The 13,963-nt window shown below is 41.5% G+C and overlaps 1 protein-coding gene across 4 annotated transcripts in view; it reads right to left on the bottom strand.

The window, feature by feature from the left end:
* Window positions 1–749: 749 nt before the first annotated feature.
* Window positions 750–13,963, bottom strand: part of FLNB (filamin B) — a 108,007-nt gene continuing 94,793 nt past the window's right edge. For all 4 annotated transcript variants that reach the window (XM_032801353.2, XM_075073308.1, XM_032801356.2 and 1 more), the window contains 5 exons: window positions 12,645–12,777; window positions 11,027–11,203; window positions 6,721–6,939; window positions 4,799–5,002; window positions 750–2,548 (listed from right to left, as the gene is read on the bottom strand). In XM_032801353.2, coding sequence (XP_032657244.1) covers window positions 2,361–2,548; window positions 4,799–5,002; window positions 6,721–6,939; window positions 11,027–11,203; window positions 12,645–12,777 — 921 coding nt within the window. In that variant the 3' untranslated portion in view covers window positions 750–2,360. The remainder of the gene's footprint in view (window positions 2,549–4,798; window positions 5,003–6,720; window positions 6,940–11,026; window positions 11,204–12,644; window positions 12,778–13,963) is intronic.

The raw sequence follows: 13,963 nt of genomic DNA, 5'->3' as shown, positions 1-13,963 counted from the left end.
TTACTACACATCCTTCATGCAATTTCAACTTATAAACAGCTAATTTAAGTGAAGCAGGTATGGTTGAGCATGAACTGAAAGTTAAAAATACCAGTGATGAGCATGACAGACAGTAATTGAGGAGTGGAGACAGTATATAGTGTATATGCCTTATTTTTACTGTGCATCCATAAGTCACTATTTGTCTTTTAAAAATTGTAAGACGACAGACCACACAGTGATGCTAATTCATTCTGAATGTTACTCTACTGCAGTGAGACACTTCACGGGTGTCCTGTGGCACCTTATAGGCTAATAGACATAATGGAGCATGAGCTTTCATGGGTGAATACCCACTTCGTCAGATGCACGTAGCACACCCACAAGAATTCATGCTCTAATATCTCTGTTGGTCTATGAAGTGCCACAGGAATCAGTCTGGAGCTGTAAAAGCCGCAAACAGCTACCCCTCCGATACTTCACTGCAGTATGATGTTTTGCCTAGATTTAATCTTTTACTGCCCAGTCATTTTAGCGGCAAGACAGTCAGGAAAGTTTTAGACATGGCCAAATAGTTTCATTATGAGAACACAAGTCAAGTCTAAAGTAGGGTCAAACATGACTGTTTGAAGGGTTGACTAGTTTTAGGGACAGAAGGTGTACACAGTAACAGTACATGTGGCTGGAAGTTAGACATGCCACACAAGAGTGATGTTACTATATTAACCAAGCTAAAACTGTTTCTTCAAATAGGCGAAGACAATCTGAGGTGGTTTTTAACATGCACATTTTAATGAAGCCAACATTGTTTTAATAAGTTAAGATACAATTTTACAATCTTGCATTTTCCAGTTTTATTTGTTTTTACGTCCTAGTTTACAATGTAGTAAGCATTTCACATTAAGGCACAAAGCATGGTAAAAAAATTACTCAATTTCCCCAATAAACTGTGCTCAAAAGTAGTGCATCGACATACAACTCCTACAAAATAGCTATATGTGGGAACCTCTCACTAGGGATAGGAGGTAAGCATCAACATATTTCCAACCAATCCTTCTAGTCATACAAAGTTAAAGCTATTTAGCCAAAAATTGTGCTCGGACCACAGCAGTTGGCAGTAAACTTCAGTTCAGCATTTGGAATGTATTTATTATGAAGGAAAAAACTTCACTATCATGAAAGTTAGAACTAAGTGTTCATTCCTTATTCATAAGGATGGATGAGCCCTTGTGCATTTTAGAAAGTTTGCAGCATGAAAGCGATTTCAGGAAATGAAGGTATGTTACTGAAGTCTTTAGACTGCAGTTCTCAAAAGGATTATGACCTGATCAAGCAGCTTGTGCCTACTATGGTTACCTTGTGGATTCAGAGCACTTATTCATTGATAATTTCAGACATGCTACTGTGTAGAGCTAGTTTTCAAAGTTAAAGTTTGGAGCAGGTGAATACCCCAAATGTGAAACTAAACCTTTTGATCTTTTCCTTTTATGAGAGGCTTCTGAGCTGTATGGAGTCACAACTTGATTTAAGGAATTTAAAACCAACTGACTGGAGTTTGTGCTTAGAAGCAAAGACTCCTGGGAAATTATGACCAAAGTAATGATTGATCACACACTGGCAGTCTGTGGAGCAAGCTTCTATAGTAAATTTCACTAGAAGCCCAAGCTAATTAAAGCCACCATTACAAGCATTATGGAAAAAAGCTAACAATATAGTTTTACAAGGCACTAAATGCAGAAGGGCTGAAAGCAGACAAAGTTACTTCCTGGCAGCTTGAAGTTTGCTATAGCAAAATTAAGCAATTTCTCTTAAATGTAAACAATCAGCAAAGCATTTTGTAAAATATTCTCATGTTGAGTGGTAGTGCCACTTTAATAGCTTTTCATAATGTTAAGTATTAAAAATTGGTCAAGTATACAAAGGCACGTATTTAGTACCAGTTTTACCTCACTTCTTTACAGAAAGAATTTGAACTGGGGACAGCCCAAGTCATATTCCACAACTAAATGTAAAGTCTCCAGTCAAAAAACAGATCAGTAGTTTAAGATACCCAATTACAAAAGACAAATTCCAGTTCTCAATATCTCAAGTCTTTAACATCCACAAAGGAAATTAGTGTCTTAGTTATCCACAATTCTCAATGTTGATAGTTACCCACTGACAGTACTAAAGTTACAATTTTAAAAGGATATTAAATAGATTTACATTACATAGTATGTTTAGGTAAAAAGTTGCAACACTTCTAAAAAGTTATTGAATTTACTTTTGGATGTACTGAAATGTGAGTTGCATGTATCTAGATACCGTATTTTGCTACAGAACTGCAAACAGTATTTTTATAAATCTGAATTGCAGATGCAAAGATTAGATCCTAGAAGACCTTAAGGAACAGTGACATGGAATGGACTTCCAGGAATGTGTGCTTCGCCCCACTTCACTGCCAGAATATAGTCACCTCTCTCTTTGACTACATACGTTACATTGTATTGGTGGTTTCCCAAGTGTTTCACAGAAACTTCTTCGCATGGAGTTGTGGGTCCATGGACACCAACTAACAGCATGTTTGAACCTATGGTACAATTAGAAACTGTTAGCTTTTATATAATTATGGCGAGGTAACAGGTGGCTTTTACCCATGCCCCCGGCCCCGCCCCATTCCAATTCCTTCCCAAAATCCCAGCCCCGCCTCCTCCCCTGGGCACATCACATTTCCCCTGGGAGGAAGGGAGAGAAGCAGCACTCTTGGGGGAGGAGGCAGAGGTGAGCTGGGGAAAGCTGTTCCTCTGCTCCCTAGGGTACTTCCTGCAGCCCTCCCCACACTTCCCACAGCCACAGCTCACCTCTGCTCAGGGCTGGCTCCTCGCTTTTTGCACCCCAAGCAAGAAGGAGGCGGAGTGCCACCCCAAGCACATGCTTGGAGCACTGGTGCCTAGAGCCAGCCCTGCTGGGTGCAAAAGAAACTCCAGAGCAAGGTATTGGAGAAAAATGCTTGGCAAAGCACAATGAAGGTCTGTTAAATGCCAATGAAATTTTCAGAAACTAGGACTCACTGGCAGCCACAGAAAGGACTACCACCTAGTTATCCTTAAGGCAAAGAAAGCCCAAATCAAAGTAGCAGTTTCACAAAGATTATTTTTGATGGCTAACACTAACAAAATGTGTCACCTTGAGAGAGGACTATAAACGTCATAAAAGGCAAATTAAAGTAGTGAAAAAGCAACTTAAATGTGTCATCTGCTTGTAACTTCCAGTTTACAAAATGAACATTTCAGGAGTGTAAAGCCATTTTAGGAAAAAAGTTCAAAGGGGCTTTGCTATGCCAAGCAAGTTTAAAATATTTATTTGGTCTTTCGTAATACTGTTTAAAATTTGCAGCCCCTTGCTAAGTTGTAAACACTACTTAAATAACTTCTCTGTTAAATAAATTGCCTTTTAAAAAATCCCATCCATCCAAATCTTTAATTCAAGGTTGCAAAGCTGACAGACACTCTTCGGGCAGTAACCAACATCTGGCACTTAACTTTGCTAGTTAACTCTCGAGGTGTCAACGCTTTTAGAGTTCATTTTTTAAATTCGGTTAAAAAATGTTAGCCATAAATTGAAAATAAGGACTAAGCTGCCAGAAGCAGAATTTACAGCACAAGGAGGGACAAGTACCATAAAAATCTGTACAAGTTTTGCTTTAAAATACTTCAAACTTATAACCTACAAATAAGGCTGTGCTCTCTTTTCCACTATAAAGCATCCTTTGTGACACCTATGAAAGTTGGCTCATTAATTGTTGGGGTTTACAGGATGTCATTAAATGAAGATGATGAGTGACATGTGCTTATCACCCTGAACACTTCACTTGCATCTTTTAACCCTGCTCCCTTAGTGTCTGAGCCAGGGACTCTACAAAGTAAACCCAAGGCCTTGGCTATACTTGCAAATTATAGAGCAACAAAGCAGCCCTAGGCACCCTAGCTCACTCCCCATCCACACTGGCAAGGCACAGAGCACTGACTCCACAGCTACAGTGCTGCTGGTACTCCACCTCGGTGAGTGGAACAACATTTGCTGTGCCCCCGCTGGAGCACCAAGGCACCAGTGTCAACGAGGTGTTGCGTTACTGTGCTACAATCAGCCTCTGGAAACGTCCCATAATCAAGTGACTCTTGTTGTGACATCGGCTGCAGGAATGCCGAAATGCCATTTCAAAGCTCCATTTTGGAGAAATCAGCTGCTTATCAGCTCCACGAAAAAGCAAACACTTACTGCTTGCTTTTTTGGAGCAGGGGAGGTGGTCTGAACTTACAAGACAGCGTGCTGACTCAGCACCCCAAAAACCCACTCCCCCACATACACACAACACTCCACCCCACCCCCCATTTGAAAAGCATATTGCAGTCACTTGCACGCTGGGATAGCTACCCATAATGCACTGCTCCCAATGCTGCTGCAAGTGCTGCAAATGCGATTGAAGCTCTCAGTGTGGACAGACTGCAGCACTTTCCCTACTGCACTCTGTGAAGGTGGGTTTAACTCACAGGGCATCTACACTTGCAGATGTAGAGAGCTAAGTGTTCAGGCAGGGTCTGTTATCTACTCAATCATTAATTTATTTGTCCCTATATGCATGGTACTATGTGCTGTGCACAATCTTCCATTAGAGCTAGTCCAGCAGTTGAAATCCACGCTGTGGGAGAAGGGAGGTTTGTCTTGCAACACAATCCAAGAGCTTAAGTTTTTCATCTTGGTCTCCCATTGGACCCTTAAGGCCATAAATTAAACAGTTGCAGATACCTATTGCTTTGAGATCAAATTCTTAAACTCATACCTGCTTTGCTGCAGTCTACAGTAAAGCTGCTTTTTTGATCCACAAAAGCCTTTGAGAGTCCTGCACCTCTGGAAGTCACTCTGCTGGCATCAGATGTAGACTTGGGAATGGCACTGTAGCAAGTTTCTGTTGATGACCTTGTCACCGATTCCACCATGATTGAGCTAGTTTCATTTGCACTGCCTGGGCTAACCAGTCGCTGGCCTAGAAAAAAGAGACAGATTTGCAATAGGCAGGTTTCTCAGTACATTTAGAAAGAATTCAGGAAAGTTGAGAAAGTACTTATGTCAATAGGCTAGATTAATATATTTTGATCTTAACCTCCTCACTGCAGTAGCACCTGGAGGTTCTCTCAGGAACAAAGATTCACTATCAACACTACACAAACATGGCATATCCACGCCCTAATAAAACAGACTTCTTGTAATTAAGTTCTCTGTTCACTACCTAGTTTAAGTTTGTGGTGAACCTGGTTTCAAAATCAGGAAGAAAAGCATTCAGGCCTGTGATGGTATAAAAAGAGTTTTAGAGAACAGTATAGCATTCTTCCACTCAAGCCTAATTTTTGCTTCAACAGTACAGAGGCTAATACTAAGTATTCAGTTTGCATCTAGCCTGGTAATAGGCACACTGCAGACTTCACATGGCAAGTAATCAAGATTTTTCTATTTCTTGAACTCTTGCATTTTGATTTACAAACTAGGTGCTAGTTATGCTTGCAGACAGTTTAAGAGTAGTACATGAACCATGATTGAGTATTGTGCAATATTTAAAGATGGACTTGTTTATTATGCTTTTGCAGATTTGCACTTCCTATGATAAATGTTTTGAATGAACATTTACTATTATTTCTGGAAGCAATAGCACCCCAGTGCTTTTAAGCCAACACCAAGACATATGTAGTGCTTGAAAGCCAACAGGGATTTCAGATTTCAAGAAATGAAAAACTGGCTGAGAGAAAGGAGTATTGTACTAGAGTTGCTAAAGGCCAGGGAGACTTCATACACTTGAGTTGTCAGAACAGAGTGGGCGCAATATTGTAGAAAGCTATGAAAATAGTCTGCCCAGGACTTTGCACATGAGTGTGGTGGCATTTTACAGATGGGACAGCTAAGACAAGTTGTGTAGTGTCCATTCCATGCTTTGAGCACAGTATTAGCAGACAAAGTCCATTGAGTTTTCCTGTATTTTCTTAAGAAAGCTGTTCAGAAGGTACCATTATCTGTAGATATACAGGTCCTTGTCCTTAAAGAGGTTCCCTTCCTTTAAGGAAAAGTCAAAGATGAGATGGAATCCAGTAAATATGACATATCAGGGCAAAAGAGTTTTGTAGTTGTCACTGGGAAAAGAGTGAGCCATGTTTCATCCCCAATGCAGTATGCTGGAGCTACCACCTTTTCAGTATGTTCCAGGGAAGTTTTTGTTCAGCCATGGACAAGCTTTCAATAGCAAGCACTTTAGTGGTGCCTGTCTACTTGTTCTGAAATAGAATCTCATTACCTAGAACAGGGGTCGGCAACCTTTCAGAAGTGGTGTGCAGAGTCTTCATTGAGTTAAGGTTCTGCATACCAGTAATACTTAACATTTTTAGGTCTTTCTACAAAAGTCTAATATATTAGCGTTGTATGTAAAGAAATAAGGTTTTCAAAACATTTAAGATGCTTAATTTAAAATTAAAATGCTGAGCCCCTGCCCCCGGCCTGGTGGCCAGGACCCAGGCAGTGAGAGTGCCACTGAAAAAAATCTGTTTGCATGTCACAGGTTGCCTACCCGATCTAGAAGATCTGAGAGGTGGGGAGTGCTCTACCCTTGAGAGTCTTCAAGATTGCTGCCAATAAATCCCTTTGCAGTATTGCACTGAGATATGCTACAGAGAACTAAATTAGTCTTTACTTTATGCCATCACTGGTTAGTATTTTTACCTGTGACTTTTGCCTTGAAAGGGCTGCCCAGTATATGGTTAGGTCCACCATATTTAATTCCAATTAGGTAGTTTCCTGGAGCCATAGGTGTATACATGACATCATAACCCTCAGGAGTTTCCTGGCAGTCCATTTTCACCTTTGAGGGCCCTTCAATTGTAACGGAGAGCGTTCCTGGACCAGCTTTGGTTGTGTTTATGTGAAACTCCGATTGCAATCCTGGAAAGAGGTTTAGCATAAGAACACACAAGGGTGCAGGAAAAGCGGTAATGCTTACCTATTTATGCAATCACCAGCACATACCGTTACACAAAGACCAGCATGTGATTCAGCTAGTAAAGGCAGGTACTGAAAAGCTTGGTCACCTTTGCAGTGTATGTAACAAAGAGACAGCCATGAGTAGTCTAAGTGATGCTGATGCTTTGAAACAGATTGTTAAATACAGTAGGTCAAGCTCTCTGGCCCAGTTCCGCTCACTTATTCTGGCCTCATGCCAATGAAACCAGTGATTTCAGTGGGGTTACCTCAGCTCTTCATTTGTAGAGCAGCAGATGTTTTCAGAAGTACAACCCCATGTTTTACCTATATGAAGCCATTATTGACAATTCCTAATCAAATGCTTTTGCCCATTTCTTGGGCATCAGAAACATGGAGAAAAGCCCCTCAAGAGTTTAACAGGAATTGGGGAGGATCTTTTATGATACACGAGGGGCTAATTTAAAGGGGACGAAAAAAAAACTTAAACACTCTTCAGTCCCCTTTGCAGCCTATACTGACAAAGCTCTGCTCCAATCCTAAGCCCAGATAGGATCCCTGCATGATTATAGCCACCCATCACAGAAGACCCCTTAAGAGTTGTCAGTAGACCAAAGATTTCTTGGCCATGTGTCACTGTTGTGACTACATCCCTTGCAAAACAGTTATCCAGATCGCCTTGGGTAGCCCTCCAAGCATTCTGCTTGAATAGAAACAAAGCCTTGGTTTAGTTATAGCGCCAGTTCAATATAGTGAAGTATTGATTTGTGTTAGCAGTCACAGCACAATGCTATCATTACACAAAGCTTTAAGCAAAGCTTTCAACCTCAGTCTGTCAGCTATTTGTAACCTCAATAACTGCAAACTTGAAGCAGGTCAGCTGTGCACAGATGTCCAAATACTTCAATTAATCTTAAGATTCCCTTTCCAAGGTTTTATTATTCCTAGTCTAGTTTAAGTCTTTAAATAGGGCAACAGATGGAATAGAAGTTGCTAAATCCTGTTTTCCCACCAGTGCAAAGCAGGACTGTTTAGCAGAATGCCTGCTACCATGGGGACTGGAGGAATATAGATGTGCAATCCTGTATCAGCCTACAGAACCCACATAATATGGCATCTTCGGCAATAGCCAATATTCTGTCCTTGGGAAGGAGATTTTATTCCAACTCAATTTGTATGTTGAAAGAGCATTCTCTCTTTACCTCACCTCAGTAAATGATCAGTATGCAGCATGGGAATCTATTCCCTTTCTCTGCTTGTGAAGCTATGGGTATGACTACACAGGGACATCCGTAGCTGGCCCAGGATGCAGGGCTAAAAACTGTAGTGCAGACATTTGGGCTCTGAATGCAGCCTGAGCTCTGGGACCCTCCACTCTTGAAGGCTCCCAGAGCTTGGGCTCCAGCCTTAGCCCAAACATCTACACAGCAATTTTTCAGCTGGAGCCCAAGCCTGAGCTAGCTGACCTGGGTCAGCCATGGTTTTTTAATCTGTGTAGACATATCCTCTGTGTTAGTATTCAATTTGGACCTCCCATCACTGTGAATTCCATCAGTGTTTGTTTACAGTCAACTGCCCTTTTCTGCAGATGTAAGATACTAGGAGGGAAAGACCATCTCAAGTGTTCTTAGCTAGTCACTACCTACAGTCCTTCAGACTGGCCAATTGTTTGGGAGTCCTGCCATGTTGCCTCCAGCAGTTCCCAGGTTAACATGAACTCTGAGTTCCATAAGGGACCATTGACCACATTCCCTGAGTTAATACTGGAATCTTGCACTGCAAAAATCACTGAGTAACATGTTTATGGATTTAAAAATGCCATCTGAAGTGTGTCAGTGGGCAGCGTCAAGGGTAACTTTCATTTCCATGGGGGAAAAAAGGTGGGGATATTTCGTATCGATCACTGCTCTCCTGCACCCCACTGGTTACATTGCCAGGAACAGCTTTAAACGGATTGCCAAGGATCTACATTCTACCTTTGCAGAATGGAAGTACTGCAAAGAGTCCACAGCAGGGAGAAAGGAAACAAGGGGGGGAGAAGGACCATGCTAGCTGTGGGTGACATCACTACACACATCAAAATGAAAAGGCTTAAGTTTTAGTTGGCTACAGTGTTTTGGAACAATTTAAACGGTCCATAATATGAGCACAAGAATGTCTTTGTATTGGATTACAAAGGGTAGAGTTAAGGTACCTTCATTTTTTGAATGTTTAAAGAAACTGGCAAACTATTTGCAGGCTGTAGAGCTGAAATAATGGAGACTCCAGACTTCCAACAAGAGCACTATTTAAGCAAGATTTTAAACAAAAATTCTCTATACTGTTCCTAATACACAATCACAAGATGTAATTCCTTGTTAAACAGCAGCCAAAGCTTAAAATTTAAAGACTCCCTTAAACTAAGTCAGAGGTTTAAGCTTCACTGCGATCCACAGAATTCCTGGTGAAACCTGTAGGTGCCTAAACTCACTTTTTGGCACTTAAGTTCTGGCTTCTTGGGAGGATGGAGGTACATGTATACACACAGTGCTGTCCTTCTCTAAGCACCCAAACACTTATTTCCCACCCAAGCCCCAGAGCAATTCAAACTGGGCAAGATAGACATTCATCCACCTAACCAGTAGGTGTACCAGAGGTCACCTACCAGACTGGGTCCATTAGGAAAATCTCAGAGGTGCCACCCACATAACCAACCACTGGGTCACACCACTCACCTGGGATGTGGGAGACCCAGGTTTCATTTCTCCCTCTGCCAGAGGGGAACTAGTACTGAACAGGCATCTCCTATCTCTTAGCAAAGTGTTCCAAGCACTGAGTATGTGATATTGTGATGTGGGGCTCCATCAATCTGTTGAAGATGATCCACTGTGGATAAATATTAAGTCATTGGACCAGGGTGGAACTTACTGTAGTCTAGTAGTTAGGGCACTCACCTGCAAAGTGAGCCCCAGACTCCAGTGTCCCTGCTCCAATCACTCATTTATCCACAGCAGAACAGCTTCAGTGGAGAGTCAGTATCTCAACACAATACAATACTGCACAGCTCAGTGGTCAGAGTAGTCCCCAGAGGATCTGAACAGCAGTCTCCCACTTTTCTCCCCTTCTGCTAAAATGGGAGGGGGGGCAAGGGAATCAAACCTCCATCTCATACAGACAAGTGCACCAACCACTGAGCTAAAAGTGGTTGCATGGAGCAAGGTAGGCATGTAACTTACAAGATACTTAGGTACCTAAACCACCTGACTCCAGCAGACTGGCTCCTGTTTGTGGATCACTAAGCAGAGTGAGTGATCTCTCAGGGAAGGGACACACCCCTCATCAGTATCTCCCACTGGCCAGTTTAGGCAGCTCCCTGCCTAGTGTCCTGACTTTTCTGGATTGCATTCCAAGACACTTTCCCACATTCATTGTATAGGAGCCTAGGCACCTCACTCAGTCTTTGTTGATTGCAGGTGAGATTCTAGGCACCTAAAAAAAGGTTAGTCCCCATGATGCTCAGCATTGCAACACCTAGGTACCTTGGTGAATCTGGGCTTGAATAATTTTCATCCTGCACTATCAATTCTCTTCCAAAGCTCTTTTGACAATGAGTTTAAAATGCCTTTATTTAAAAAAAATACTTCCATCTTCTTCTGCATACCTCATGTGTTAGAGCTTCCCACATGGGAATAAAGCCAGAGTACTTCCCCAAGCTCCAAGGGACCACCTAAGTTGACTAAGCAAATCTGTGCCAGTTAGCTCAGCTCAAGTTGCTCACCAATACAAGTGAAATCTGCTTCAACCACCAGAATTTGCAGTCTTTAATCCTGCAAATTGCTGGTTTTACAATCCTAGTAAGCTTTATAACAAGGCAGAATAAGAATGCGTATGAGAAGATAGAGGAAGAACATATGCTTCTTAGTTTAGCTGCGTTGGCAAGGAGAAAGTAAACATTTACAGTTTTATAAAAATCAGTCTGAAAGATGGCTTTTTGGAAGCATTAGAAAGGGGAATTTCCATTGGGCTAAACAGTATTTTCAGTCAGATTTCTGAATTTTAAGAGGGAAATTACCTGTGATACCACTCTCTAGGCCAGGTCCATATGCAGAAACAAGTGCTGGATTGCCTGCCTGCCCTGGTTCCCCAACTCTGACTTTAAATGGGCTGCCTACCACATGGCTTCCATTAAACTTCACATCAATGGAGTGAATACCATTTTCATGTGGGATGAAACGAACAGCATACTTATCTGTAAGACAAGCACAGTGAAATATTTCAGTAATACTGCCAGAGACGATGTAAAAACAAACTCCCTAACATTCAGTAAAATATGAGGACCCAGATTAGGCTAGTTGGATTGCAGTTTGTCCTGCTTTCGATCTGAAGTAGGACTTTGGCGCCATGAAGAGTTTGACAAACTCTTACCTTCCCCATCTTGTTTAGAAGTGAGTCATCTTAACTGTTTAAAGCTATTCTGGTTTTTCAGTACAGCTTTAGACAGACTGGCTAGTAGAGCCATTTGCCTTATGCATCAGTTAAGATCACCAGCTGCATGTACTTTTGTGACCGAGAGAGCAAGTGCAAGGACAGCAGAGCTTTCTTATTGCTTAAAGCACAACCTGTTGTCCATTTGATATACGGATCAAGTCAAGCCCAATCCCCTCTCAAATAGAAATGGGAATAGGCAACTCAGGGATGATTGCTAAGTTACTTGGGGTTCCACATTTGAGAGAGTCACTTGACCACACAGTAGCATTTAGCATTTTTGGCTTCATACATTAACCCAAGGAAAAAGGCTATTTGAGTCTTTGAGCAACTCCCACTGACATTTGTAGGAAAGTCCCATTGACTTCAGAGTCTGAATTTCACTTAAGTTCTGTTTCCAGGCATTGGAAACACTGCCAGAGGCAAACAGCATACCTAACAGAACCGCGCTAACTGCTTTTGAAGTCGAACAGCAAGTCTTTCCCATAGTCATTTAGACTTTGGGATGAATTGCTGTACCAAAGTCTGTAAAAGGAAAACAGTAATTGAAATGGGAAATCATTGACTATTCTTCACACAAGAAAAATTTAAACACATTATTGTTTCTATTTCTGTGGAAATCCATGTCAGCCGATGAGCAATTAAAAATATAGCTTTGAATAAAACCTATTTGACCTTTAGGAAGAATCAGATTCTGTACTGACTATTACAGAACAAGTACTTTGCAGCACCCAGAACAGAAAGTTTCAGTAACAGCACTACATGCAAATTTCACTACACTACCAGTGAACAGGGAGTACTTGGAACTCAGGAATTTATCCTGAGCAAGACAGGTAGCTACCTAATTCTAGCCCCCTGAAGGAAGGTATTATTCAAAGTGAGCAAACATTTTCCCTTTAATTTTTAAAACAAGTTTACATTGAGTTGATTTGAGACCGGGCAAGAAATTGCCCCATTAGATTGTGGTGTAATTCTAGTTGGAATAGTTCCAAAAGGCACATTTCCAGACTAGTTGCTTACTTTTCTGGTTTGTTACTAGTAAGTCAGAATGATTTGAGTTGCCAGCTACATTGGTGGTGCAAAAATAGCTGGTGTGAACGTGATATTCAACTACTGTACTTAGGAAATCAACTATTAATATCCAAGATATGGAAATCTGTGCTGTGTTTAAAATATAGCAGGCTTTCATTCATACAAGTTCTTACCAGGCTCCAGTTCAGAAACATGACATTCTTCTACAGCTCCAGAGGGGCTATGAACTTTAGCATCTATCTTGCCCCTAGCTCCATTAAGCCTTATAGCAAAAGATGCTGGCTGGTTAACTTTTAATCCAGATTCCTGAGAAAGCAATATATTGAGATTACCAAGTTTAGTTTTTTTAGTGGTTTGAGACATTGTTAACAGAATATTTACAAAGACACTGTTTAGTTACCAAAAAAATTAGTGCTAGGAAACAAAGACATAGTTGAGTATTTAAGAGTTAAGTTACCCTGACCATAATGCAGACAGAGCACTTATCTTCATTGTTTGCCATTTTAAAAAATGGTAGATGTTGTCAGCAGTGACCAGTGTGGCGCTCTGCTCTTGTTCAATGAGAACAGTCAGCTGCATACATATTTCCCTCTGTGTGCTGCCCTAGCTCTGCGCAGATAGCTGACACAGAAGACCGAGAGAACCCCCAAAGACCACAGACTTTAAGGTACGAAGGAACCCGAGCCAGGTCTGTTGTCAGACAAAGCACAGTAATAGTTTCCTGTAGACTCTACAAGACATACTACGAATTTGTGTCTCCTGACAATGGACCAGCTCAGTCAGTGGCAGGACTTTCCACTGTCCCCTAGGCCAGACAAAGATGCATACTCTGGGACCCACTTTTATACAGTTACAGGACATATTATTCATCCCTCTGACGTATTGAGGTACAGCTCCTTAGGGTGCTGTCTCCCCTTTGATCATGTTTCAGACAAACAGCTCTATCCATCATGTTGTCTTGTCTAAGATGCACCTGCCTGTTCCTTATTATGTCTATGGAGTGTCCTTGTGCCAAGATGACACCTGGACAGCCCAGTACAAGTGCCTCATTAGCACTTTGTGAATGCACCTGCTTCTAGTAACCCTCTTCTCACCAACTTTGAGTGAAGCCTGCCTCTGGCTCACAGCCCAGCTTTTGCTTAGCAATGCTTGGAAGTACTTTGGTTCAGGCCTCAGATGCAAAGTTGTTTCAGGGCCTCATCTTACTACAGCAGACGTGTGTCCAGTAGACATTAACAGTGGATTTGTTAGTCAGTGATTAACTGGGAAGCCATATTACACTTTCTACAGCTACCCAACAAGGCTTGTTTACTTATGGCTAGGAATTTGACATTTGATCAATAGTTTCATACTCCTACTCTGTCATGACACTATCACCAATAATGTTCAATGTCTACCACCCACTATCACTGGAGGTGGAGTCAGTTTTCAGATGTCGGTTACATATTAGCTATAGTTTTACTTCATCTGCTGATTCATTTCAACATTAATT

Source organism: Chelonoidis abingdonii, chromosome 17, assembly GCF_003597395.2.
Source record: "Chelonoidis abingdonii isolate Lonesome George chromosome 17, CheloAbing_2.0, whole genome shotgun sequence".
Lineage (NCBI taxonomy): Eukaryota > Metazoa > Chordata > Testudines > Testudinidae > Chelonoidis > Chelonoidis abingdonii.
Note: the sequence above shows the minus strand (reverse complement) of the source record. Positions and strands in the feature narration are given on the sequence as shown.